The sequence below is a fragment of the Callorhinus ursinus genome, unplaced genomic scaffold (genome assembly GCF_003265705.2).
Source record: "Callorhinus ursinus isolate GAN/ISIS: 27379988/994484 unplaced genomic scaffold, GSC_fseal_2.0 scaffold107, whole genome shotgun sequence".
NCBI lineage: Eukaryota > Metazoa > Chordata > Mammalia > Carnivora > Otariidae > Callorhinus > Callorhinus ursinus.
Window position 1 is genome coordinate 634,902 of NW_027397169.1, and position 27,717 is coordinate 662,618.

General features: G+C 63.6%; 2 protein-coding genes across 5 annotated transcripts; one reads left to right on the forward strand and one right to left on the reverse strand.

The window, feature by feature from the left end:
• Positions 1–1,383: 1,383 nt before the first annotated feature.
• PRR36 (proline rich 36) lies at positions 1,384–6,278 on the forward strand. The gene is made up of 6 exons (XM_073889456.1): positions 1,384–1,503; positions 2,085–2,359; positions 2,477–2,576; positions 2,790–2,902; positions 2,996–5,236; positions 5,435–6,278. The coding sequence occupies exons 2-6, from the start codon at positions 2,092–2,094 to the stop codon at positions 5,944–5,946; spliced, it is 3,234 nt and encodes a 1,077-aa protein (XP_073745557.1). The 5' UTR covers positions 1,384–1,503; positions 2,085–2,091; the 3' UTR covers positions 5,947–6,278.
• Positions 6,279–9,100: 2,822 nt separating this feature from the next.
• EVI5L (ecotropic viral integration site 5 like) lies at positions 9,101–26,058 on the reverse strand. 4 transcript variants are annotated; one of them, XM_025863193.2, is made up of 19 exons: positions 25,922–26,058; positions 24,535–24,724; positions 23,985–24,209; positions 23,804–23,878; positions 23,075–23,200; positions 21,583–21,726; positions 21,321–21,410; positions 20,120–20,217; positions 19,977–20,037; positions 16,944–16,997; positions 15,959–15,991; positions 14,723–14,863; positions 13,320–13,448; positions 11,652–11,792; positions 11,412–11,567; positions 11,151–11,297; positions 10,969–11,064; positions 10,792–10,887; positions 9,101–10,605 (listed from the first exon to the last, which is right to left on the reverse strand). In XM_025863193.2, exons 1-19 carry the CDS (start codon positions 26,056–26,058, stop codon positions 10,327–10,329), a joined length of 2,418 nt encoding a protein of 805 aa, XP_025718978.1. In that variant the 3' UTR covers positions 9,101–10,326. The 4 variants fall into 4 exon arrangements, with proteins under 4 accessions (XP_025718978.1, XP_073745558.1, XP_025718980.1 ...); XM_073889457.1 differs by having other exon boundaries at positions 14,711–14,863; XM_025863195.2 differs by lacking the exon at positions 15,959–15,991.
• Between the last annotated feature and the right edge of the window lie 1,659 nt (positions 26,059–27,717).

Here is a 27,717-nt window from a genome sequence, read left to right on the forward strand (position 1 = left end):
CTTCTTGTCTGTGCATGGAAGTCCCCCGGTTCCAGACAAGGAATGAGCAGCCCATGTGTGGACATGCAGACATGTGATGGGGAAAGGGTTGGGGCAGAGGGCGCTGGTTCTTTGGGACGGGGTAGGGAATGGCTAAGTCTGAGAGAGGAGGTATCCGAGGCAGAAAGCACTGTGTGTGTGGGTGGGGGGGGGCGGCAGAGGGGGTAGGTTGCCTAGCAATAAGTGGAGGTGCAGGAGGGCACTTGGCATCAGTGGGCCAGTGCAGGGCAGCTGAGGATGGCCATCTCCTTCTTCACACTTCTGCCTCCTTCATGCCACTGTCCCTGGTCAAGGCCCTCACCTGAGACCCCCTGCAGGAGTTGGTAAAGTCACCAAAATGACACCTCCACTCCCGCCGGCTGTGCAGGGCAGCCTCGGACAGGATTGGCTCTGCTCCTTCATGCACCAGTTTTTTTTTTTTTAAGATTTTATTTATTTATTTGAGAGAGAGAGCACGAGAGGGAACAGGGTCAGAGGGAGAAGCAGACTCCCTGCTGAGCAGGGAGCCCGATGCGGGACTCGATCCCGGGACTCCAGGATCATGACCTGAGCTGAAGGCAGTCGCTTAACCAACTGAGCCACCCAGGCGCCCGATGCACCAGTTTTGACCCCTTCCACCCCATGCCCAATATTGTATCCGCATCCCCCCTCCCCCAAGCTGGGCTCTGCTGACTTGACCTTGCTTTTTCATGTGACACAGGAAGGTGTGGAAAGTGGGGGGTGCTCTGCCCTGCAAAAGGCTGGGTCACCTCTCACAGTCCTGTCTCCCCCTCCCCATCCTTCCTTTCTTCTTGTGTTCCCTAAATCCGAGTCTACCCCTACATTTCCAGGGCTGCATTCTCTCCGTAGTCCGCCCCCCCAAACAAGTAGGGGTTTTCTGGGGTCTGGGAAAAGTCTTGGATATGAGAGGGGCGGAGGCTCCCGAGGATTCTGGGGAGCCCGGCCTCCGCGGTCGCGAAGGCGAGGACAGGGACCGGGGACCCTGAGGGCCGGACTGGTTGAATGGGCACGAGGCCCGATGGTCCCGCCCCCTGGTTGCCAGGGCCCAGCCTATCCGCGTCCAGGCGGGCCTCGGTCGCCAGGTGGCTGGGGTGGGGGCCGGGGCAGGTGTGCGTGTTGGGAAGGAAGGGGCTAGGCCCTGTCGGGACCCTCAAGGGATTCCCCCCGAAGTCCCTGCGGCTGGGAGTCTGGGGCCCTCTGCCTCAGCCGCGGAGAAGCTGCGCCTCCTTCCACCGCGCCTCTCCCCGCCGCCCCCGGCGCGCTCCCGCCCGCCGCCTCTCGGGTCTGGATCGAACGCGCGCGCCCCCGTCTCCCAGTCCGCGGCCGAGGGGCGGGCCCGGCTCCCCGAGCCACCGCCCGCAGCCCCCTCCCCTCGCCCGCCCGCCGCGCGCGGCAGCCCCGGCGCTGCCGCCCGGCCCCACCCCAGGCGACCCAGCGTGGAGAGGCGGGCGGCCGGAGCCCGAGGTGAGCGCGGCGCGAGCAGGTGGAGCGGGCAGCGCGGACCGGGGCCCGGCTGGGGGAGGGGGACGGGCTCCGGACGCGGCTCTTTGTCTCCCCGAGCCCCATCGCGGGCTGCCGGGGCCGCTCCTCCTCCCGGCAGGTGCCCGCATCCTCGGGGAGGGCGCTGGGGGGTGGGGTGGGGTGGGGTGGGGAGGGTGGGGTGGCGAGGGGACCCGGGCATGCGCTCCCGTCCCCCTCAGCTGGAGGCTGGGGCGGCCCCCCTCCCTGTCCCCGAGGCTGGTGGTCAGGGTCCCTGAAGAGGCGAGGGGTGGAGGCGTGGGTCTCGGGTCCTGAAAGGGAGCAGAGGCGGGTGGGCTGGGGCTGGCAGGGCCTTTTAGCTTTGGAGGAAGGCGGTGGGGGTGGGACTAGGGGACAACCCTGAGCAGCTGAGCGGGTGGGTGGGTGGGTAATTGGGTGGGAGGGAAGTGGGTCGAGGCCGAGGTTTGGGTGCCTATGGGTGGCAACGCTGGGGAAGGGGCAGCGAGGTGCCAGGACAGCGTTGCCGTGCAGGAGATGGGATGCTGATCCGTCTGTCTCCTCATCAGGTGCGGGATGGACAAGAGGGACAAGGGCAGGGCAGGGGCCGCCACGCGGACGACGGCTTCTCGCCCTCCCAGCCTTCCCACTCCCAGGGCCCCAGGGTCTCCTCGACCCCCTCCCCCAGTAACCAGCGCGGCCCTCCGCGTCCTGGGAGCAGCGGGAGCTGCTGGGCGAGGGCCCCTGGCCGAGCGAGCTGGGGGTATCCGGGCAGCCGCTCTCCCGGAGGCTGGACCCCGGGTGGGACCAACGCAGAGCGCTGGGACAGGCCTCCGGAGTCCAGGTACCCCACCCTCTTTCCCCCATTCAGACCCCATCTTCCTGTCCCCCTTCCCTTCTGAGGCTCCAACCTCCCCTTCCTTCCTGGGGGCACCGCCTTGACTTGGCCTTCTCCCTGCAGCCTCCAGGCCCCCAGCTGCTGGGAGAGGGGAGCGGGCCCCTGCTAAGACCCCAGGCCCAGGCTCTATCACTAGCCCGGGACGTGCCAGCGGGACCACCAGGTAAAATGCCTCCCCAGTCCCTTTGGCAAGGGTTAGTGTCACTATCTGGAAACTTAATTTTACACATGAACTGGGGAGTGGAAGCATTTGTGGGTCACTGGGCGCATGTTGAGTGAAAGCCATTATTGGTCCGCAGGGAGGGCATAAATGGGAAAATGGAGACTTGGGAGAAACAAGGAGCTCTATACTGAGGGCGGCCACTCCTGTCCCTAGGCCAGGCTCTCTTGCGCAGAAAGGGCTTCGGCCCCCAGCTGAGGAACCCGTGACCAGAGGAAAAGCCCCAGAAACCCCCAGAAGGAGCGCGCTGAGCGCCGGGGCACGGAGAGGTACGTGACCTGGGGAGGAGCGGGGTTCCTGGGCAGTGAAGGGGACCAGCCCTGAAGTATCTCTGACCCTCCGGCCTTCTGCTTTGTCCCCAGACTCTTCCGGGCCCTCCCCAGGCGCCCCTTCCCCAGCCACCTCCCGTCGGTCCCGGGCTGCAGGCGCTGAAGTCGGTCTCCCTCGGGCAGCTCCGAGTGCCCGGCCGCGGCCTCCGACCGAGGCCCCCAGGAAATCAGTGAGCAGTGCTCCGCAGCACGGTACCGCAGAGCCGAGCCCCGCCGCCAGGAGGCGACCCACTGCTGGTGGAGGCCTCCAGAAGCCAGCCTCGCGCCCCTTGGGCTCCAGCGCCACTCCTCTGTCCTCCCCCGCCCGCCCCGGGGCCTCGCCGGGTGGAACACCTCGGGCTCTGGGGCCTCCCTCGCAGCCCAAGTCGAAAGGGCTGCAGGCTCTGCGCACCCCCCAGTCCACACCCCCAAGGAAGGGAGCAACTCCCGTGCTGGGTCTTTCTCCTCCTTTAGCCACGCCCTCTCAGCCGGGCTCGAAGGCACAGCTGGCACCGCCTCCGCACATCACAGGCACTTCTCTGCCTGACACGCTCCCTCCCTCTCCACCGACCACGCCCCCTTCCCAGTCCGCAACCGGCCCTTTGGCCACACCCCTTTCACTAGCCCCTCCTCCCTCTGCTCCACTCCCTCAGCAGACCCTTCCCTCTCCGCCGGCTACTCCCCCTTTGCAAGCCCCACCCACACACCTGGGTACCTCCTTTTTGGAGGCATCCGCTTCTCCCACAACCACTTTTCTGGCTTCATTCTCTCCATCATTGTCACCCCCTCCGCAGATTATGCCCCCAAGCCAGGCTTCTCCAGCTTTGACCCCTCTTCTGACTCCCCCCTCTCCCTTAGCCACACCTCCTTTGTTGGCTCCTGGACCACCAGCCACGGCCCCTCTACCAGCCAAGGCCCCTCTACAAGCCTCTTTTACTCAAGCGACATCTCTGCTGAACCCGCCCTCTCCCGAAGCCACACCCCCTCTGCAGGGCCTTTCCACTTTGACTACCACCCCTCCACTGGCCAGTGCTTCCCTATCTCCTCCCCCTCTTCAGGCCACGCCCTATACAGTGACCACGCCTCCCACGCAGGACACATCTCTGGCCACACACCCTCCGCAAGTCTCTCCCTGTCCTCTGACCACCCTCTCTCTGCAGGGTCCTCCCCTGTGCTCTCCATATCCCTTGACCTCACCATCTCTGCAGGCTGCACCCTCTCTCCTGGCCATGCCCCCTCCACAGACCCCACCTCCTCTGGCCACACCCCCTCTACAGGCCCCTCCCTCTCCGACCCGGCTCCCTATACAGGCCCCACCTTCTCTGGCCTCACCGTCTCTGCAGGCCCCACCCTCTCCCGTAACCATGCCTCCACAACAAACTCCAGTGTCTCTGGCCACACCCCCTCCGCGGGCCATTCCCTCTCAGAGCGTGCTCCCTGTTCAGGCCCCACCACCTCTGCAAGCCCCACTTTCTCCTCCGGTTTTACCCCCTCTGCATGACTCTTGCTCTCCCTTGGCCATGCCCCCTCCCCAGGCTCCACCTTCCCTGGCTTTGCCTCCTCTTCAGGCTCCTCCCTCTCCCCCTGCCTCACCCCCTCCGCAGGCCCCTCCCTCTCCCCTGGCCACACCCTCTCCGCGGGCCCCTCCCTCTCCCCTGGCCGCACCCCCTCCGCGGGCCCCTCCCTCTCCCCTGGCCGCACCCTCTCCGCGGGCCCCTCCCTCTCCCCTGGCCACATCCTCTCCGCAGGTTCCACCTTCCCTGGCCTTGCCTCTTCTGCAGACGTCTACGCTCCCTTTGCAGGCCCCGCCCTCTCCCCTGGGCACGCCTCCTCAGGCTCCACCTTCCCTGGCCTTGCCTCCTCTGCAGGCCTCCGCTCTCCCTTTGCGGGCCCCTCCCTCTCCCCTGGCCACGCCCCCTCAGGCTCCACCTTCCCTGGCCTTGCCCCCTCTGCAAGTCCCTCCCTCTCCCCCGGACTCACCCCTTCTGCAGCCCCCACGCCGCCCCCCGACCCCAGGTCCGGATGCCCCGATCCCGGGCCCCCGGCTGACCCTGGCGCTGGCCCCGGCTCCGCCGCCACCGCCCTCGCGCAGCCCGTCCAGTACGCTGAGCGGCCCGGATCTGGCGGGCCACAGCAGCAGCGCCACCAGCACGCCGGAAGAGCTGCGCGGCTACGACAGTGGGCCCGAGGGCGGCGCCGCGGCCTCCCCGCCCGGCGACGCGGAGCTCGCCGCCTGCCACCCGGCCTCCTGGAGCCGAGGTCCCGCCCCGCCGCTGGCGGTCCGCAGCACCCCAGGTGAGCGGCCCCTGGACCCCGCCGAGCTGTGGGAGGGGCGAGGTCGGGAGGTGGTAGGGGGGCGGGGTGGGAGGCGAGGCTTCCCCACTCGCTGACAGGGCAGCTGGGTCTGGGGCGGAACGGAGGGAAGGGGAGGGGCCTTGTGGCGGGAGCCGCGCTTCCCGCTCCTTAGGCCCGGCTTGGCGTCCCACCCCGCAGGAGCGTCCCTGCCTTGGCCTCCTGCTGCCGGGTCGGGCTCCGCTGACGGCCTATGCACCATCTACGAGGCTGAGGGGCCCGAGTCGGCGAGCCCCGCCCCAGGCGCACTGGATCCGGGCCCCGGCCCCGGCGCGGGTAGTGGGAAGGTGGTAGCTGGAGCAGGGGCGGCGGCGGCCTCGCGTGGCGCGAAGCCGGCGCGCCTGGGCGAGCTGCCGCTGGGGGCGCTGCAGGCGAGCGTCGTGCAGCACCTGCTGAGCCGGACGCTGCTGCTCGCTGCGGCCGAGGGTGCTGCGGGCGGCGGCGGCGGCGGCCCAGGGGGCGCGGGAGCTGGTGGCGTCGCGGGGGGCGCCCGGACTGCGCTCAGCGACGCCGAACTGGGCCGCTGGGCTGAGCTGTTGTCTCCTCTGGACGAGTCGCGCGCCAGCATCACCTCGGTCACCAGCTTCTCCCCGGACGACGTGGCTTCCCCGCAGGGTGACTGGACGGTGGTGGAGGTGGAGACCTTCCACTGAGCCAGACCCTTAGCCCCGCGCACGACACCCCTTCCCTGCTTTAGGACCCGCCCCTCCGGTTATGCCTCTCTTAGACTGCCCGCCTGCCCTCCTCCGGGAGTCTGGCTCCCGGTGGATTGGACATAGCCCCCGGAGGCCTAGATTTGGGGCCAGGCTCGCGTCCCACCCACGCCTCTGGCCAAGGTCTTTCCCCTCGAGTTCTGCCCCCTTGGCCTGGACGCACTCCCGCTCCCCTCGAGCCCCGCCCCCTCCCTGGCCTAGGCCCCACCCCATGTCCTGAGTGTTGTCTACCATGTGTCGCCCGAGTTTGCAATAAAGCCGGGGACACTGCAGCTTGTGCGCCTTCGCGGTCGCCGAGGGGGTCCACCGCGGGGCGGCGAGAGGGGTTGGGCCTGCGGGTGCTGGCGGCTGTGCACGAGAGGGTGGTAGCTCTGGCTGAAGGCCTCGCACACAACGCAGCGGTGCCTTTTCTCTACTAAGGATAATGGGCGCGTGAGGCGGGGTTGGGGTGGGACCTGGGGCTGCTGGGTCCCCGCGGTCCAGCGCGGCGCCCCCACGCATGTGCGTGAACCTGGGCTTCTTCCTCTGTGACTTATGGTGGAAATGCTAGGCGGAGGAGCGGCCCAGTGATATTGCACGATCGAGTGGGTGAGCTGATGCGTGCCTGGCGTGGCTGAACGACCGAAACTCCTCCTACATTCCCCTAAGGGAGCCGGCATCTCTTGCAGGGAGGGGGAAAGACATGTGGAAAGGGCTCTTTCAGGTCCGGGGCGAGGGCAGGGCGTCCCTTGCTGAGGCCCCCTTCTCACAGTGCACGCCCCCCTTTCCTGGCACCTGGGAGTGCCAAAGGGAGGGAAGGGTCGCCTAGGCCTGAGGGCGATCTTGGCTGTCTCCTGCGTCCTCCCAACCGAACCCAACCCAACCCAGGGCGCACTGCGCTCACTGAGGAGGCTCCAATGCAGAAGGTGGGTCTGCAGCTGGGCCCAGGGCTCCTCAAGAAGACCTGGTGTAGTGTACAGGCCCCTCCTGGGTCAGGCCCCGCCTCAGGATTCCTTGTCCCGGGGAGCTGACTGTGCCGAGAGGGTTCTGCGGGGAAGGAGCAGCCTCTGCCCAAGGTTGTGCCTCCCAACCCATGGGCCTCACCTTTCTGTCCATCTCAGGATGCCCTCCTCAAGCCCCTCGAGCCAGGCATCCTTGCCTGTGCCCACAGCAAGGGTCCTCAACAAGGCCAATCTGTCTTCAGGAGAATTCCGTGTCCTTCCTCTCTCAGCTGTCACCCTGACCCTGGACCCCTCTAGCCACACCCAGGCCCTTCTTCCCAAGTATCGCTGCCAAAAATGCAGACCCTGGGTCTTTTCTCCCTTAGGGTCTCCTCCTTTATAGCAAGGATGACAGAGGCCTTGTGGGGACTACAAACAGGGCAGGTAGAAGGACCGAGCGGGACCGTGTTGGACCCTCAGCCCAGTCTCGCCCCTAGACCCAGTCTCTGTAGTCCACCCTGTAGCCACACTCCTGTCAGACACCGATCACCAAGTCCTGCCTGTCCTCAGCCCTGATGTCAGCCTGGAGTCCTAGGAGAACATCAACCTTCTCCCAGTGGGACAGTGCACCTCCACCCCTGGGGGCCAGTGTATATGGGGTGGGGTGGGGTGGACAAGCATGCTCCCTCACTCAAGCTCTGAGTTCAGTGGCAAATCACAGAGATTCCCTTTCTAGCTGGGCCCTGCAAGGACCCAGGTGTCCTTGTTTCCAGATGCTGGGGGTTAATCCTGACATGCTGGGCAGCCAGGGAGGGCATCAAGACCAGCTGCTAAGACGGAGCAGGGCAGAACCTCGGACATTTCCCCTGGGGCCCTGCCCTATCCTGGGGAGCCAGCTGGGGGAGAATTACCCTGTGGGAGCAGGAGAGACAGCAACTGTTGGGGGGGGTCTCAGCGTTAAATCTGTACGATGGGAATGGTGTGCACACACACACCATTGTTGGGTGATGGGTCAACGCGTGGGACTTGGCTATCCTGGTGCATAACCAGTGTCACGCCTTGCTGCCTGGCAGGTATCAGGCCACCGTGGGTGGGGGCACTTCGGGTGCAGAGGGTAGGGCCTGGTTGGCATCTGCCTGGACCCAACTAAGATTCTCCCCCCGGGGAAGACTTCCTTTGCCATCCCTGGCTCTGCTGCTCCCCAACCTTCCTGCCCCCAAGGGCTCTGCCTCTCTGGGCCTCCTTCCCTCAGGGGAGCCCCTACTCCCTGTCCCTACTGCCCAGCTGTTTGGGTTCTGCCCTGGTCTCCTGACTGACCCCCAACACTGGTCCATCTGATGGTGCCCCCTCCCCCACCGAAGCCCTCCATGGCTCCCCAGTGCCCTCAGTTCAAAGCGCAAATTCTGGCTCCTGAGAAGCGGATTCTCAGTCTGGCCAGGCCCACTCTCTCCTGTTCCTTCTTCAGTGGCATCATGCGCCTCCTGCTGACCCTGCCAAGTCTTGCTTTCTGCTTTTGCCTTTGGAGATGACTCCACCTCCCACCCCCACCTTCCAGGAAGCCTTCCTTGATTCTTTTGGGCAGTTAACCGACTAGTCTGCAGGCTCAGCCCCCAGCCCCACCCCGTGGTCTGTCTCCACTACACTGGGGACTCCTCAGAGCCTGGCGCAGGGCAGACCGCCCTGAAGGGCTTCAGGAAGCGTGGGCTGAATGAACAGCAATCAGATCCCGGATCTTCCTGAAGCCCTGGGCCCCCACCGTCCTCCATGTCTCTCAGGGGAGACACAAGCTAAATCACCCAGGTGGAAAATCATGCCCCCCACGCAATACCCCCCCACTCTCACCATCTCCAGAGCTACCCTTTCGAAAACTGGCACGCCGTAAGGGTCCGTGTGTCAGCCTGCCATCTGAAGTCCTTTGCAACTTGTCCCCCCATTCTATTCCCCCCAACCTCCAACCTTCTGTTCACGCTGAACCAGCGCATGCCCTTTTCTCCCCCATGCTGCCCCCCAACCTGGGCAGTCTCTCTGGCATCCCTGCTGGCCTGCTGGGCCCCCTACCCCTGATTCCCTTAGACTGTGGGAGGCTCCCCTTCTCACTGCTTTTCAGGACAAGGAGCTGGGGACTCTTAGCTGCTTGCAGTGCCCCCCCCCCCAGGCGTGTTGTACCCTTGTCTGTGACTGTGTAAATACACTTTATTTTCCATCTTTCCCGCCTGGGCGACATGTGGAGTGTGAACAGGCAGTGTGCAAAATGGTGGTGGGCAGTGTGGGGGGCACATGGGAGAGCCCCTCGGATGCCCACCCTGGTCCCCAGGCTTTGTTAACACTGAGGAGTGGGCGACCGGGAAGGGGTAACTGAGCATGGATCCCCACCCCAGGAAGTGCCAGGGAGATTGCTTTTGACGCTGCTCCAGGCTCCAGGAGCACCTGACAGGGTCAGGCCCAAGGGTCACAAGGCCCTGGGGGCAAGGGGCTGGGGGCATTGTTGGACTTTGGCACCGTTCTCAGCTCTGACTCTGCAGAGACCACGGGACCACCGTGAGCAGCCGAGGGGAGGTAACCCCACTGGGAAGGCTCCTCCCCTGGGGCCTGGCCTTGGCCAGAGGTTGGGGCTGAGGACACAGGGAAGGAAGGGATGCGGAGGCTGGGGACCCCTTGGAGAGCAGGCTAGCTTGGGTGGGGGAGTCCCTCCATCATTGGCCAAGACAAGGTGATGGGAGTGTCTCAAAAGGAAGATGTGGGGTGCTGGGGAGGGGGGGGGGTCTCTTCACTTCCTTGCAGCTGCTCCGGCCCCCAAGAAGCAGGGGCAGACACTGCCCGCGGCCTGGGCTGGTTCCCGCTGTCCACTCACACCCCAGGTGGCCCTGCATACAGTAGGGGGGACTTTGGTTTCTGCTGCAGGGGCCATGATGCCTGCACCAGGCAGGAAAGCCCAGCCTGGCCATCTGTGCCCAGCCGCCAACGGTCCCCAGGGGCATCATGGGGCGGTAACTTCCAGCCCAGAGCTGCCCCTTCTTCCTCAGGCCTCCTTTAGCTCCTGGGCCCTTCCCAGCAAGGCCACCCTTGTCCCAGAAGGGGGACTGCTGGGAGGAGGGAGCTTCCTGTTCATCCAGTCCTGGGACCTCTGGGTCATCCCCTGCCCTGGCTGTTAAGAGGGGCAGACCCTCCAGGGAACCGGGCCCGGAGGGGTACAGACCAAGATGGGTAAACACTGCTGGGGAGAGCGGGCCTGCCGGGGGACCCTGAGGATCCTCAGACCGCGGCCCTACCCTCTGCGCCCCGCCGCTCTGGGCCTGGCCCTTCGGTGGGCGGGACCGCGGAGCGCGTGGAGTTTATCATGTGCGGCCACCTGCGGAGGAGCGGGCGCTGGCCCCCTGGCTCCCGCACGCAGGGCACGGCCTCAGTTGTCCAGGCCCTGGCTATAGGGCGCGGTCAGCTCGTCGGCGTCGCTGTCTGAGCTGCCCTCGCTGTCCTTGGCCGGCCGCTCCAGACGGCGGAAGAAGCGCGCGTCGCGCGGGGACAGTGGGTAGAGCGCGTCCTGCAGCGCCGCGCCCACGCCCACGCCGAGCAGCTCCTCGTCCGACGACGGCAGCGAGTCCTCATCCAGGTGCCGCGCCAGGCCCAACCCGTCGAAGGCCAGCGGGTCCTCGAAGGGCGGTGGGCCTTTCAGCAGCCGCACCTGGCGCAGGGAACCGGCGCGCTGAAGGCGGGCACGGCCACACCGGCGGACGGAACCGGGCCACCGGGCCGCTCCTCCCGCCCCCACTACCCCCCCCCCCGCTGCTCTCCCCGGCGCCGCCGCCCGCGCCTCTCCCGCGGGGGGACACGCAGGGCTTCCGCCCCTCCCGCGCCAGCCTGCGCTCACCTCGGCCTTCAGCTCCTCGATCTGGTCCTTGAGCTCGCGGATGTACTGCGACGAGTCCGAGTGGTTCAGTTGGCCCTGGATACGGCCCTCCTCCCTCTGCGGGGCGGGCCAGGTCACGGGGGGTCAGGGCAGGGCCCGCCCCGGGGCCCGGCTCCCGCCCCGGCCCCCGCAGCTCACCTGGATCTCCAGCTCGGCGATGCGCTGCCGCATCTCGGCCACTGCCGCCATGCTGTCCGCCTCCCGCAGGCGCACGGCCATCACCTCCTCCTTGCTCTGGGGGCAGAGGGGGCGAGGGCGGGTCAAGGGGCGCGGCGGGGCGGGGGCCGGGTCGAGGGCGGGGAGGGCGGGCGGCGGCGCACCTTGCACTCGGCCTCGGCCTGCTTGCGGCGGCTTTCGCTGAGCTGCGTCTGCAGCCCCTTGTTCTGCGCCGCCAGGTACTGCAGCTTCTCCTGCAGCGCCGCGCGTTCCGCCTCCACGCGGTTCAGCAGGTTGCGGTGGATGTGGTCCTGGGGGCGGGCGGGGCGGCGGGGGTCACGGCCTAGCCACCGCGCGGGCCTCCGGCACCGACCCCTCTCCTCCCGCCCCCCCCCCCGCCCCGGGGCGCGGGCGCTCAGGCCCACCTGCGTCTCGAGTTCCACCACGCGCTGCCGCAGCTCGCGACCCTCGGCCAGAGCCTGGGCCTCGCGCAGACGCACGCTCATCAGCTCGTCCTGCAGCTCGCCCAGAACCAGCTTCCGCGGGGACTCCTTCCAGCGGCCGCCGCGGGACAGGTGGGCCTGGGGGGAGAGGTGCGCGGTCCGTCTCCGGCCCCGGGGGGTCGCACGGGCCACTTCGCGTGTGCGTCGGGCTAGGGCCCTCACCTGCCAGGTGTCCGAGAGCTCCTGCAGCTGCAGCTTCAGCTCCCGCGCCGAGGCCACGGCCTCGCCCTCCCGCACCTTGAGTGCCTTCAGCTCCTCCTGCAGCCGCGCCACGTTGTTCTCGTCGGGCAGCGAGCTGTTCCTCTGCCGGGCGAAAGGCGGTCAGAGCCCAGGGGAGCAGCGCGGCCAGGAGGGCCTGACCGCGGCACCAAGACCCCTCCGCCACGTCTCCTCTGAGTTCTACCTCCGGCAGCCCCTTGGGGACAGGGTGCGCCCCGGACCCCAGGATACACTGGACGGGCGGCCCAGGCCTATGCGGAGCAGACCCCACCCATGTGGCCCCGGGGATAGATCCTCAGAAATTCTGCCTGCAAAAGGGGTGTCAAGAACAGCACCTGCTTTCACTGGACTGTCTCAGGGTGACCCCCAAACGCCGGCGTTCCCCACACATGTTACTGCTAATAACACCAGGCAGGTTGGGCAAGGGCAGGGGCCTCCCCACCTGGGAATCTGAGTTCCGCCCCCTGGGGCCCATGATCACACTTGGGACCTGCCTCAGCAGCAGCTGAGAAGACTATGGGTTGCAGCAACCTGTCCCTGCTCCTTGCCCCTCCCCCCCACCCCAGACCAGGCTAGGCAGCCCCTTTCCCTGGAATGGACTGAGGGCCAGTATAGGCCCCGGCCCAGCATTCCGAGGGCTCAGTGATGAGGGACTTGTGCTCCAGCCTCTTGGATCAAAATTCAGCTTGCTGCTGGAGGTCCTCACTGACCCTTGTTTGAGCCTGGGAGTTGGGGGGTAGTGGCGGTGGTGGCAGGATCTCCTGGTGCAGATTTCCCTTTGATGTGGAGGGAGGTGGGAGGAAAGCCCAGTTCTGGGCCAGCTGATGGGGACTGAGAAGAAGCCCATGGATGGGGCAGTCCCCCCACCTGGCAGGGCACCCCACATAGTGCAGGCTTGAGGGAGGCGGGGCATGGCTCCTGCCTTGTGTGAGTGAGTCCTGCTGCCCTCTGCTGGCCAGGGCACCTCTCTTCCAGTGGCTTTGTGGGAGCTGAGTCAATATGGAGTGAGGGTGACAGCAGTTGAGGAGGGCCCAGGAGGTCTGGGGACCCCCTTCAGGGTAGCAGGTGGGAGAGGGTGGTCCCAGTGCACCCCCTGGGTGGTATCTCCCTCGGGGTGGGGAAGGGGAGAGCAACCCTGATGGGCCTTGGCCTTTCCTCCCACTTCCATCCTGGAGCCTGGGGACGGAGACACACACAGGTGGGACTGTCTGCCCAGGAAGCCCATGAAAGCCACCACACTGCTGGCCCTGTGCCTGGGGCACAAGGGCAGGTGTGCCCCTTGAGGATTCATTCTGCTTTGTGTGTGCCCTGACATGTGTGTATACCTCTGGGGCTCGGGAGGGTCTGTGGTGAGGGGCCCAACTTCCTGTAGGCCCAGAACCTTGGGTGGTGACCATGGGGGAGGAAGTGGGGCACCAGTGGGTCAGGGAGGTTCCCTAGGTTCTGGGGGGACCCGCAGGGCAGGGGGGGTCTGATGTGCCCCGCAGGTCTGCCTGGTCACCCCTTCTTGACTAGGGCCTGGTCATGTACCTCCCAAAGTGCACCCAGTACCTCCACTTCCCCTTCCCCACCGTTCCCCGAATGCCCACCCACTTGCCCACCCAGTCTCACCTTCTCCATGTCTAGAACCTTGTCCTGCATCTCCCGCAGAGCCCCCAGCGTCTCGGTTTCCCGTAGCCTCGACTGTTCCAGCTCAGTCTCCAGGTGGGCCACGAAGTCCTCGCTGAGGCGCGGGTTGTCCTGGGGGCCGGGCAGAGGGCTGTGTCAGGCCCCAGGCGGCAGCTGGAGGGTGTGCAGCCTTCCTGCCAACTGGCTGTGGGCCCAGGCCTTGGCCCCCTCTCCTCAAAACCCCTGGGCTGGCAGAGGGGCTCAGGCTGCCTGCCGGTAGAGGCGGGGTGGGGGGTGAGGAGAAACCCTGAATCCCCTTCCTGTGTGCCTTCTGACCTCATGGGGAGAGAGCTGAGCCCCATCATGGGGGTTCTGATGCTCTGTGCCCAGGGGTGTCGCCGTCCTGGCTTAGCCTCTTTCCTGGGAAAGCCACAATGAGGGGACCTTCTGAAGGGGTCCTTCCATGGCCTCAGGCTGCCCCCCTGAGGGATGCCAGGGGCTGGTTCCCAGGACTGGGCCCCCTTCCTGCTGTGTGGTCAGCACCTAAGCACACAGTGGGGGTGGGAGCAGGGTGGGCTCAGGGCTACGGTGCTCCTGCCCCTCTTTCCCCACCTCCGCCCTCTCATTACACCCCCACTTCAAAACAGCTCGACAGTGAAGACCTGGCTGGTAGGTGAGGGATGCCCCTAAAGGCGGAGCTCGGGGGTGCCAAGGGAATGTCTCCCTGGCCTCAAAGGGGGCATCGTGCCAAGGTTGGGAGGAGCCCAGCCTTGGTTTCCCCATTGGCCACGCTGCCACTGGCAGGTCATCAAATAAGGAAGGTGGCTTGGGTACAGCTGAAGGAAAATCCCAAAAGCCACGCGCTGGAGAAGTGGACTCTTCATAGTGCTCTGGCCTGAGGGCCCTCCCACCATGATTCCGAGTTCCTCACTCCACGGTACGACTTGGGCCGCCCCCTCACCCCCCACCCTGCCAGCTCAGAGTGGTGGGCACAGACCAGACCCTCTTCTGGGGGCAAAGTGCTGGGCTCTGGAGCAGGGAACCCCCTCCTCTCTCGTGCTAGTCCCCCCCCTGCATGGCTGGCCCCTGGGGAAGCCTGACAGCCCTTCCGACCTTGGGGACACACCAGGGCTCCCCTAAGGAGTCACAGCCACATCAGCTGAGGGAGGGGGCCCTGCAGGTAGAGCCTGGGTCCCAGGGGCCCTTGTGCTGACGCTGTCTTGTTCTCAGTGTGGCTGGCCAGACACCTCGCTGGCTGGGGGAAATGGAGACCCCAGGTCTGGGTTTCTCCTCCCCTCCCTCCCCCCGCCATCCGCCAGGATGTACGGGGGCGGGGCAGGGGGGAAGCAGACCCAGAAGGCGGGAGCCATGGTGTGGCACGCAGCCCCGCCCACCTGGCCCGGTACCTGCTGCTCCTGAAGCTGCCGGATGGTGCTCTGGGCCTTCTGCAGGTCCTCGGCCGCTGAGCTGCACTGCTGCCGCACGACAGCCAACTCCCGCTTAATGACATAGTTCTCCTCGGCCTCCTGCGCCCGCGTCACCTGCCCCTGAGCACAGCGAGGACGGGACGCGTGACCCTCTGCTCACACTCCAGGCCCTGCCTCGGGCCCACCGCCAGGGGAGGCCCCGAGAGGGCGGCCATGGGGTGGGAGAGGGGCAAGGCCTCCCGCACTCAGAGCCTGGGATGGGGCGCCCCACCGGGTCTGGGCCTGTGGGTGGGGGCAGGCAGGAACAAGACACGGGGAGGAGCCTGAAGGCACAGACCCACCCCAGGCCCAGGCTTTGTGGGGCTTAAATGGAGAACAGGGGCCCCAAGCTGGGGCCGAGGCCAGCTCCTTCCCCTGCCGGCTCCTGGCTCTCAGCCTCTGTCCCACGTGAGGAGAACCCATCCTTATTCGGGACTGAGGCACAGCAGCCACGGGGCTCCACTGGCGAGGGTGGGGGTCTGGAGGCAGCGGAGGCCCCGGGGACTCAGGACTGGCCCTCAGGGCAGGGTTGGCAGGTGGAGTACAGCTCTTCTGGAGCCTTCTCCAGTCCTGAATCCTGGGGCCTCCATCTACCTGGGGCTAAGACCCCTCCCCCCCACCTCATTCCCTCAACCCACCCAATTCGGGTCCCCCCATTCCAGGCTCGGAGCCACCAGGTGGCAGGCAGAAGCTTCCAGATAAAGCCATTCGAGATGAGGCAGCAGCAGAAGCAGGTGAGGGAAGATGGCAGGCCTTGCAGGTAGGAGCGGAGAGGAGCGTGAGGGGCCAGAAGGGGTGGTGCGTGTGTGTGTGTGGGGGGGTGGGGGGTAGGGAGGCTCAGCGCAGTGCACACACCAGGGCCTGTGGCTGATATAGACTCAGGATCCCCTCCTGTGTCCCTGGAGGGAGGAAGCTTTCTGTCCACATGCGTGTACAGACATGCACAGACTCACACTTACCCCCACACACCATGCCTTCACACACACACCCCTCTTCCCCCCCCTAGGGAAACCTCTGTCTCCCCTGAGAAGCAGTCCCCAGCCACCCCCATGCATGGTGCCAGGCCTGCCCCCTTCTGCCCCCCGGGTTGGCAGCGGCCAAGGAAGAGGCGGTTCCTGGCTGTCGTGTGCAGGGACCAGGACGGACATGGGAGAGGGGCATGAAAAGCTACAGTACCTGGATTAACCTATCAGCCAGAGCAGCGCTCTCCTACCCGGCGGAGGGGGTTCCGAGCGACAGGGGGAGGAGGCAGAGCGGAAGGCGCAGGGACAGGAGAGGGGGAGAGACAGACAAGAACCACTTGTCACTAACGCAGTGGACTATCTCTAGAAGCAGGGGAGAGAGGAGTGAGACCAGAGAACCAAAGAACCAGCAGGAGAGGACCCGGAGGAAGAGCAAAGCCAAGGCTAGCTCCGTCCTGGAGAGGGATCTGTGTGTGGTGGGCAGGTGGGGGTGCCCACAGCTGCTGCCTCCAGGGCCTGGCAAGCTCCGCACGGGAGGAGGCGCATCCCCGGAGGCTGAGGGATGGGGCGGCAGCGGCGGGCCACGGGGAAGTGTTTTAACTTGGACTTGGAGTAAGAATCGAGGCTTTGGCGCCAGGGCAGTACACTCCGGTGGATGACTACTCCCTGTGGGCAGTGGGGGGCCAAGTGAGAGTTGGAGAGGGGCCCCCTCCCCGCCTTTACTCCCATCTTTAAAAACAGGTTGGGGGCCAGGGTCAAGGTTGTGGCACCCCACCACAGCACCGGGGGTAAGGCCGCCCCTCCTCTACTCTACCTCCTTTCTTTCGAGGGTGAGGCCTCCAAATTACAGGGTTGGGAGCCTGTGGCCTAATTTAGGGCACCTCAGTCAAGGCAGCAGTCTGCCTCCTTCCCCCCATGCAGGCAGCCCAGGAGGGACCCGTGTTTGCAGTTAACTGGGTTATAATTTCACACCCAATCCCAAGCAAAGCTGCCCTATGCCCCCTGGTTCTATGGCAGCCCAAATCTCAGTGGGGCTTGTTGGGGGGGGATGGGCATGGGATGTGCACCATGCTTCTCAGGGGCCGCTGGTTCAAGGTGGGGCCCAGGCCCGGGCAGGGGGCTGGCTGGCCCTCTAGCTGCTGGGTCCTGCTTGGGCCCTGGAGGAGTTGGTGCCACAGGCTGGTGGCCATGCTCCTCACCTTCTCCAGGGTCTCGATCCGTTGTTTCAGGAGCCGGTTCTCCGTCCGAAGCCTCTATGTGGGGAGAGGGGGGGAGTGTGTCAGAACCCCACTCCCACTCCCATACATAAAGGGCCAGGCTGCCTCCAGGCAAGATATAGAGCCATCATCAGATGCTCTGGATCAGTGATCCCAGGAAACAGGGCCAATTCCCATATAGCATGGCCCATTTGATTTTTTTTTTTTTTTAAACAAACCTTGGTTCATAAAGTGATTGCTTTCATGGGTATGCACTGTGTGTCAGGGGTCAGTGGTCAGCACCCTCGCCTTCCTGGGGAGTCTCCTGGGGAGATGTGTGGTACCTCCCACAAGGGCAGGCCTTCCTCTGGGCTTCTCCATTCCCTCCCCTCACTGCTTCACTTCCAGCACCAGAATGAACTATTCTCAGAGTTAGGGTCCAGGGGAGGGGGTCTTGCTGAACACACAGCCCTCCTTCAGCTGGACGGCTATGTTTCCATGACCCACCAAAAGTCAGCTGTGCTCAGAACCCGGCTGGGGTTCTGGAAGCAGCTTGCTTTGCTTTTCACCTTCTCCCCTACACTGATGGATTTGGTTTTAAGCAAAGTGAGGTTTATATACGCCTTGCATCTTAGTCTCTACCTATGTACGCTTGAAGGAGCAGGTACAGATAGTTGGATCCTAAGTGTGTGCTGAATGAACACCAACCAGATCCAGCATCTTCCTGAAGCCCTGAGACCCCACATTCATCCATTATTGAGGGCCCTGCCGCCTCCCTGTGGATCACAAAAAACATTTTCTGGTTTTTCTCCGGGAAGGTGGTGATGGAAACACCCAGAACACTCCTGGGAAGCATCTGCAGTCAGAGAGAATCACAGACGTGATTGATAGTCATTCAGTGATGTCATGTGTGGGGAAACTGAATCAGGGGGGGCACTGTCTTGTCTGAGCCCCCCAGCTTGCCTGGATTAGAGCTGTTTCAGGCACAAGTCTCTGCCCCACATCTGGAATGTGGAGTCCAGATCCTCACCCCTGACCTTTGGATCGCTCTGCCCCATCTCTGGCCTCGGCCCACCACTGCATAAGCGCAGAGATCCCTGAGGAGTTTGATGTGCCCAAGCAACAACTCTCCTCTCTTCTGCTTACTCCAAAGGGAAAATGAGACAAGGAGTGAGCAAGAACTCTGGGGTCTAGGTATGCATCAGGCGTTTTTTTTTGTTTTTTTTTTTTCTTCTGTATTTTTGATGCTTTGACATCCAGCTACCTGGCCAGTCTTGGGAGAGACTGCCCTGCCCGGACTAGCTAATTCCTAGAGACAGCAAACCACCTGCAGGCTAGTGCGCCTTTCAGATGCAAACCAGCCAACCCAGAGCCGCCACCCACCCACCTTGCCTGCCTCACTCACACACCAAGCCCAATGTTCTCCCTGCCCTAAATTGCCCCAGGACAACGAGGGACCCCACTGTAGCCTGCAGCTTCCTGAAATTATTCAAAGGAACCAACCCTCAACTCCAACTTGACTACCCTGCCTTGCCCGTTCCTTCCTGTGGAGACCACAGGAAAGGCTCTGGCCCATGCTCTGCCCCTCTCGCCCTCTGCCTCCGGTGCTTCCCCATGTGGCCAAGCACGGTGGGGCGTGCCCCCTCCTTTCGGGAACTGTGAGTAATGAACTCTTCTTTCAAAGGCAGTCCGTGTGTTGTCTCCGTGTCTGTCACCGTACCACACCTGACTAAAGCGAATTCCAGGTACATTTTGAAACAGGCTAAAAGGGAAAGAGCAAAGGGCAGGGCCAGGGGTGAAGACGTCTGCCTGGATCCTTTAGGGCCTATGGGCTCTCAGGCTCCTCTGAGGGGAAGTTTCCAGGTGGGGCATATAGTCTCAGTGTCAGCTGTGTCCCTGCCTACTGCTGGGCCCTCATGGTCACCAATGGGGGCAGGCCCATGACTGTGCATGAGCAAGACAGGTACCCACGTGTGGACTGGTGCATCAGTCAAGTTACCATTCCTGAGAAAGGGGGACGCTTGCAAACTCAGGACACAAAACTACTTCTGGAAAACCTACAAACAGGGTCAGGATGCTGATGTCCTTCCTCTCCCTTTCAGGTATGGGTGGCAGGTTACCTGGATTCTAATCTAGATTCTGCCTCTGCCTTTCTAAAGGAGGTGGAGATGTTGATAATGGTGATGATAATAAAAATAAAAATTAATAAATTACAATAATTTGAACAGCAGAGCAAATGTTGTCCCCATTTTGCAGAAGGGGACACTGAAGCTCAAAGGGATGAATCTTCCTGGGTCACATGGCTGGTCCATGGTGGAGCTGGGGGTTGAATCCTGGTCTGTGGGGCTCTGTCCCTGAAGAGGACAAAGCCAGGGGTATGTGTTTGTGTCTGTCCCTCTTGCTGGATTGGGGGGGGTGCTCAGTCTCTGCTATGACTCTGGCACACAGCAGGTGCTCAATAAATGCTTATTGTGTGAATAACTAAAATCACGTGTGGAAGGATGAAAGCAGAAAGAAGGAGAGGAAGGAGAGTCTGGGATTCTGTCCGACATGCCTGGCTCCTGCCTGGCCCTGGGCTCAGGGTTGCAGCCACTGAGGCAGCCTTCCTGATACCCCCGAGTCCTGATGTTCCTTTAGTCCATCAGGCCTTCTGCTGCTCAGCCTTTTGCACTGGCTCCGTGGGCCTGGAGCAATCTTCCCCGGGGTCAGCTCCACCTCTCTCCTGCACGTTTTTATCCAGAACTCTTTCTGGAGTCTATACTCTGTATCTATGGGTTCCCCAACCATCTCCCCATTATAATTGGGGGGTCCCATGAGGGCAGGGACCTATCCACCTTATTTGCCACTCCAGCCCTGGGACGGGTCTCCAGCCCTGGGGTGGGCCCTGGCTCACACGCTGGCCTGCTGGTGAACAAAGGGGCAGGTGGGTGGAGGGACGATGCCTCCAATTCTGAGGACAGGCTGGTACGTGGCTTGGGCCAGGCTGCGCTCCCAAGGCCATCCCGTCCCTGTACCCACATCTCCCTGGAGACTCACTTTGATCTCAATCTGCTCCTCCATCTCCTTGCTCTTCATGGCTGCATACTCCTTCTCCAGCCTGCAGAGGGGAGAGCCGATGTGGTTGCCATCCCACTCTCGGGGACCCCTTTCTGCCAGCACCCCGGCCGCCTGGTACTGACCTCTTCATCTTCTTGGGGTTGTACTTGACCTGGTAAGCCTTGAGGATCAGTTTGTCTGGGCAGCTGTCGAACTGGTGGGGGATCACCCTCTGGAAGTACTGTGGGGGGCACAGGCCGTCCCTGACACACAGGCCCTGACTTGGGGGGCCGCCAGAGCTCTGCTGTACCCCGCTTCCCTGCAGGATGAGCTGGTTTGCCAGGGGCGTCACCATGTCCCAGCTCAGGGCCCAGCCTGCCATGGGCACTCTGTCAGTGCGTGTGGAGCCAGTAAGTGCGAGAAGCAGGGCTGGGCGTGCACTGGGGGGAAGCAGCACCTGAAGTCAGGACTGCCGTCTGCAGGGGAAAAGCAGGGCTTCGGCAGCTCCCGTGGGCAGAGGCCAGGTGGTGGTGGGGTCTGAGCGCAGGGACTTTTGCAGAAGAGGGGGGAGGCGTGTCACTGCCCCAGGGCGGTGAGAGGCTCAAGAGTGTGAGGAGTCGGGGCAGTGGGAGCGGCCTGGAGGGAAGACCCCTTGGTGGTCAGCCTGCACGCCTGTGGCCCCAGGAGCCCTGGCAAAGGGTTAAGCACCAGCTCCAGCGGAGGACACAGCTTGCTGCAGTTCGGGGCCAGGCTGGCTCACGCTCCTCAGCCCAGCTGGCCCCCTCTGGCAGCGGCACACAATGGATGCCCGTGTTCATGGACACAGCCGTGGCCTTTGTGCATTCTTCCCCGAAGCACCAGCTGGAAGATGCTGGCAGGGGGAGGGGCCTGTGTGACGCGGACGTGGCGGGAAAGCCGGCTGGCCTCCTCTGCAGCTGCCCCAGCCCCCTCACTCCCGCCCGTGCCCTCGCCTGGCCCAGCTGCCGGGGCCCAAACCACAGCCAAGGCCTGGTGGTTTGGCTGCTATCACTACTTGCCCCATTAGACTTTGGAGGACCCAGAGCTGGGAGCAGGAGAGGAGGGTGGGACCTCCTAGGGCTTGGCCTAAGCCTAGGCCTTCCACCATTTCCCCCCCCGACCCCCGAGTAGCCAGGCTGCTCCTCAGAGCCCACCTTGTCCTCCAGGAAGGCCTCAGGGAATCGTGAAAGGAGCAGGATGCTCAGGAGCACCTTTTGCCCTTGCAGCCAGGCCCTTCCCCATCTCTCAGGAGGACTTTACCTGCCTGGGCAGAGGGGGGAGGTGCTGGTATAAGGGAAGCCCACCCACCCGGGCCTCCTGGCCCACCTGGGACATCCCCTCCATGTCCAGCTGCATCAGCTCTGTCTGGTTCACCTGCAGCAGGGCAAGGCCCACCCGGAACACAATCTCCAGGCCCTGCAAAGGGGATGATGGCAGTGAGTCTCCGATCCTGCTCTCCCGGGGGCGGGGGCTGTCTGACACACCCCCCAATCCCTCCAAGCCCTGGCCCTTCCTTAGCCTGGGCCTGGCTGGGATTTGTTTCCCATGTTGGGTATCTGGGAGACGAAGGGGCGTTTGGGGTCCTCACCTCGTACATGAAGATGTCGAAGACACGGGTGGCAACAGGTAGCGGGAAAGTGGTCAGGAAGAGCGTGAGAAACCAGGACGAGGCATACATGGACGTGTGAAAGCTCTGGGAGCGGAAGTGGGTGTTCAGATCTGGGAGCTGCTCCTGGAGTGAGGGGGTGGGAGGAGAAGGCCAGGCACCGTGAGGAGGCTGCTTGGCACAAGTGCGGGGCCTCGGTGCCCCGGCCTCCAGGGAGACTTCCTGGCCCGCCCTGGGCAGCCTGTGGCTCCCTTCCTCTGTGCACCCTTGGCACTGTGTTTGGGTGAGGCTGAAGCACCCGAGAGTTCTGAGTGGCACGAGGTGGGGACATAGGCAGGGGTGGCAGGAGTAGCGGCAGCTGGGCGGGGGGGGGGGCTGGGTATACTGGTAGGCACTGGCACAACGCTTATGGGATCCTCACCACTGCCTCAAGAGGGAGCTTCTAGGGCTCGGGGTGGCGGCGGGGAGGACGGTTATGTGGTTATGTAACTCCCCAAGTTCACCCAGAGAGCGAGAGGTGGGGTGGGGTAGTGAGCCCACTGCAGCTCACCCCATATTTTGTGACCTGCCAGTTGCTGTGTCCACCCACAGTGGCCCCCCCTGCCCCCATGCTTGGCTCCCAGCAGTTCTCAGAGGATGCCTGTCTGATGGGCCTGAACTTCAGACTCCCTGAAAAGGGACAGAAATTGGGGAAACTGGGGCTGGACCAGGTGTCAGGAGCCCCTGGATGTCCTTCACCAAGAGAGAATGGACTCTGGGGCTGTCTCCCCACCTGCCCTGGGGCTTTGTCCCACAGCCAGGAGTTCTCTGGTCCTGTCCCCTACTCTGCTGTGGATGGCCTTGCCTACCTGGCCTGGGGCAAGTGGCTTCTTCTCTGTGGCCTGGGCCACCTGCTTGTCAACACTACCAGGTCCCCTCACGTGACAGTACCTTCCTGCCCACTGCTACACCGAGCTAGACAGCCCCACCTGCGACAGCTTCTGAAGCAGGCCCTGTGTGCACGTGCAGGCATGCGCACGTGCGTGTGCGCACACACACGCACGCACACCCAGTCTTTGTCTGCCAGCCAGGGGCAGGCCCTGTAGGGGCTGCTATTTATAAACAGAGTCGGCTGCTCTCCAGTATCAGCAAAGGCAGGCAGACAACACTTTCCCTACTCCCGCCCCTGGGGAGCAGACAGGGAGGGGCCGGTGGTGTATCTGATAAGAGCCAGCCTGACCCCTCTTCTCCTAGCAGCTCTGGGAGCCCCCACCATCAATGGCTGGTCCTTGCCCTGTCCCTGGAGGCACCCTTCGGGACAGTACCCCACAGCCTCACCAGCATAGGACCCCTTTCTTAGCTGGAACATGCATGCGACCTCTTGGCCCCGGGATTCTCAAAGAGACGGAAATGGGGATGCCCTAGGTTAGCACCCATGGGTGTAGTCCAAAAGAGAAGAGTGGGTGGGTGCAGACCATGCCCGGCCGCCGCTCACCTGTAGCATGTACTCGAACTGGTAGATGCAGAGCCCCAGCTCCGCCATGCTGGGCTTGAAGAGCTCCCTCAGGCGGTACTCCTGCATCAGCCGCACGAACACACAGAAGGCTTCCTCCTCAGGCATCTGTGGTGGGGGGGGGGGGGGGCAGGCAGGGTGGGAGGGGGTGCTCACTGCTCTTCTTATGGCCCTGGTGCGCAGGGCTTTGCCTGCTTCTGTTCCATTTAGATTTACAGGACATGGACTGTGTGGGCGGCCTGGACCCTCATTAACAAGCCTCTGGTCAGTATCGTCACCTGGGTTTTACTGATGGGAAACCTCCTGAGGCTGAGGTCACCTGCCACAGACCGCCCGGTAGGAAACAGTGGCGCTGGGACTTGACACCCAGGTCTGCCCACCTCCAGAGCCCAAGGTGAGACACCCTCTGGTCCCCCCACCCTCAGCTGTCTCCATTCTCGCCTCCTGAGTCTGCTGGGTTCTCTGGAAGAAATCCTCAACGCAACTAACACTGGCTGACCTAAGCCCCCTGCCTGAGTTCTGGCCCCTGGACAGTGCCGGTGGTCAGCCCCTCTGCCCCCACCCACTGGGGGCTTGGCCTGGAGACTGGCAGAAGTCGTAGGCGGATGGAGAGGGAAGCTCTGGCCCTAGGAAGACCATGGATGGAGGGAACACTGCTTTTGCCCACCTCCTGGGGGCAGAGCCCAAGGCTGGCTGGCTGCAGCCACCTACCTGCATGAGGAGCAGGCCCACGATGAAGGCGCTGCCCTGGCAGTAGCCCACCTCCCTGTCCACCAGGGAGTAAGCCTGCAAGGGAACACACGTGCGTCACAGCAGGGCCCCCCCCACCCCCCGGCAGGCCAACCCCGGCAGGGACCCGGGTAGGGAAGGCCCCGAAGGCCCCGGGCCTCACCTTCATGACGTTGAAGAGGACCTCCTGGCCCAGGCTGTCCTGGCCCTTGAAGAACTCGTGCTCTGGGTAGGTGCGGGCAATGTCCCTGCGGATCAGCTTCTCACAGGGCGAGGACATCTTGAGTAGCTCCGAGTACTGGTTCTTGACCGGCATGTCTGTGGCACTGCATAGGAGCTGCCACACGATGGCCCGGAAGTGGTGTGGGATGCCCTTGCGGATCAACTCCTGACAGCGGGGCAGGGCAGGGGGAGCAGGAGGCTGGGCTGGACCCTGTCCCGGGGCAGCCTTCCCCACGGCCACCCAGGCCAGCCCCTAGGACGGCGCTGTCCTCTGCCTCGCCTGCAGCCCAGAGCTGGCTGAGCCACTGTGCGGCAAACAGAATGCATTCTGCTTAACGTGCTGTCCCCAGTCCGTCACGGGACAGAGCAGGGCAGGAGACAGACGCGCACCTGAGACGCCAGCGTGACATCTACTTGCCTAGCCATCCCCACCCGCTGCAGGAGGCCGAGTGGCCCGGCCGGCCCCGCCCAGCCGCACAGGCCCCGCCCACCTTCAGCAGCTTCTCTTTCCTGCGCCGCCACTCCTCCCACTCGTTGGCGATCCGGCCCCACAGGATCCACGTGTCCTCCTCCAGGTGGCTCAGGTTGGAGGAGGCCGAGGAGCTGGACACCAGCGAGGAGCCGCTGTTCCGCCGGGAGCCGTTCATGGAGCGCATGGACTTGGAGTCGGCTTCCAGAAGCCTGGGCAGGGAGGGCTGGTGGAGGCGGGCCCAGGCTGCGGGCACCTCCTGGCCCAGCCCCTAGTCTCTAGAGACGCCCTGGGGGGCTGCTCCTCTCAGGAGCCCCGGAGGCCGACAGGGATTGGGTCTAAATTGTTCTTGCCGGTGCCCTTGGCCGGTGCCCTAAACTCTCTAAGCTGCGTCCTTATTCCCGGGCCCCTGGAGAGTCTGCCTTCTGTGTCCCATTCTGTGTCTAGCGCTAGGCTGAGAAGCATGTATAGGAGCTGACTTAGTCTTGTATCAAGCCAGCAGGGCAGGTTTCCATAAGATCTGTGCTTTACAGGCCAGGTGTAGAGAGGGCGAGCCACTGGCCGGGGGCAGCCAGCTGGCAAGCGGCTCTATTACCACACGTTTCTGCAGCTCCAGCATCTGGGACCTCGCTGACCCTGCAGGGACTGCCCATGCAGGCCTAGCAGATTCCTAGAGATAGTTAAGGACTTGCCTGCCAGTACCCCTTTCCTATGCAAACCAGCCAATCTAGAACCCACAAACCAACTACCTCCCCTTCTCTGATCCCCCCCCCCCGCCCCCAGGGCCAGGTGCCAGACAACTAGGGCTAGCCCCCACCCCAGAGCCCGCTGAGATTATTTAAACGAGCCAGTTTTATCACACGGCCTTGCTAGTCCTTGCTGGTCCTCGCAGAAACCACAACAAAGGCTCTTCTCACATTTTCCCTCACTCCCTCTGCCCCCTGACTGACCCTGGTGCTTTCTTGTTTAGCCCCACATGGTGTGGCGCCCCCCCCCCTCCGCCACCTCTTAGGGACCGTGAGTAACAAACTGGACCTGTTGTCCCTGCCATATCTGACTTATAATAACAACACCTACATTTTAAAACAGGGGGAGGGCCAGAGGGGAAAGGTGGGAAGGCCTGGCTGAGTCAGAGGCTTTGCTCTTCCCTCCAACAGAGGCTCAGTAGGCGAAGGCCAGGTTCACAGGCCTCTTGAAACCTTGGTCTCATCTGAATGGGGAAACTGTCTGCTCATCCAGGGGTGACAGAACAAGGACACGGCCCCTGTCAAGCCTCTGGTGGGAGCTGTTCCTTTGCCCACGGCCAGGCCCAGCTCTGAGTGTGAGAGGGCCACCGGGAACTTCTGTTTGGGGCCCAGACTGCACCCACCCCTCCGAGGCCGCTCCCCATCCCCCAGGCCCCAACTCACCGGTTCTGCTCTTCAAGCTTGGCCAGCAGCTCCAGCTCATCGGGGCTGAGGTTCTCGGAGTCAGAGGTGGGGGAGCAGGTGGGGGCCGACAGGGCCTCCTGGGATGAGGAGTCGGGGCTCAGAGTGGGGCTCGCCATGGTGGGCAGGCTCAACAGCTGTGAGCAGGGCCAGGTCACAGCTCTGTCTGGGGACCGGAGACACGGGTGGTCAGCACCGGGTGGGGTGCCTTACCCTGTCCTGCAGGCTCTGGGCAGCTGAGCCTGTTGCTCACCTGGGTACGTTTCCTCACCCAGGGCTGGTCTGTCCACTCGGTGCACCCCTCATCCCCACGCACGCCAGCCCAGCGGATGGCCGTGCTGGCTCCTTCTACTCCAGACGCTAGCTACCAGGAGCCCTGCCTGTGTTCAGATGCGTGGACAGAGACAGAAGGACCACAGCCAGGGCCCGAGCTGTCCTGCCGTCCCTGGGCATGAAGGCCAAGTCTCAGCTTGACCCTCCTGAGTCTTCAGCAGGGCCAGGGGGCCAAGGGTCCCTGTCACTCAGACCTTGGGGGTGCAGAAGCCCCTGCTTCAGTGGCCCTTCCTGACAGCCTTGGTCCCTGTCTGGCTGTGGCCGGTCCTGGGAGCCCTGCCTCAGCATCTGACCTTCCCCGTCTCATCAACCAAAGTGGGTTGCTGGCACAGCCAGAAGCAATTATTCTCTACTGTTAATTGTCCGTTGCTGCCAACAGCCGGAAGAGTTGACTCCCCTTGGGCTGGGAAGCCAGGGATGGACGTGTCAAAGTGCTGGGAATCCGCCCCAGTGGCTGCAGAGCGAGAGCCACAGGCTCTCATCAGTACCCTGACCACGGCCTGCTGCTGCGTGCCGGGTGCGGGCCAGGCCCATTGGTCCCGTTCTTCTTGGGGTGGTCCAGCCCCACCCTCCTGGGAGCTTCAAGAACACCAGCCTCTTGCTTTCTGTCTGCTTCAGGAGAGGCAGCTCAGCAGCAGGCCGAAAGCCAAGGCTCTGGACTCCAACAAACTGGGTCTGAATTGTTGCTCCCCCTCAACCAGCTGTGTGGCCTTGGGCCAGTCACTTGGCTTCTCTGAGTCTCCAAAGACTGAGGATCATACGGGACCAACTTCAGAGGGTGGCCGTGAGAACTGAGCAAGCCACCACATGTAACATGGGAGAACAGTGCCTGATACTTAATGACTGCTCCCTCCCTCACTGCTGGCCATTCTTATTCATTCCAGGGCGAGGGCCAAGGCCCCGGTCTAGCTGGGCTCCAGGGTTCTGCTATGCCAGGTGTGGGGGCTGTGGGCAGAAGCAGGCATCACCCTGGTGGGAGGGTTTAGGGGTTGGAAATGGCTAGGGGAGCAGAGGCAGGGGCCGGGGGTGGTGTTCCTTCTACTCAGTCATGCTTCTGGTAAGCCCAGGCTAGCATCAAGGGTTGAAGAAGATGGGGATCTCCAAGGCCATGGAGGCAGGAAGGAAATGCTGCTTCCCTCACTGTCACTTTGGATGGCTCCTTCATGCCCACCTACTCCCCTGCATACTCTGAACCAGGAAGCCACTATTGCCCTTGGACCCCACCTGACCTGGCTCTGACAGCTCAGCCCACAGAGGGGCCCTTGTCCAGTCCATGGAGAAGGGGCATCCGGTCCCCTGGGCAGCAGAAGGACAATGACAGGACAACAGTAGACCATTTCATACCTGCCATCAGGTCACTGGGCACCTACTCGCAATCCAAACTCAGACCCCAACCAGCACCTGAGGTCCCCTGGGTTGACCCTGGGCTTGACCCTGACCATGCA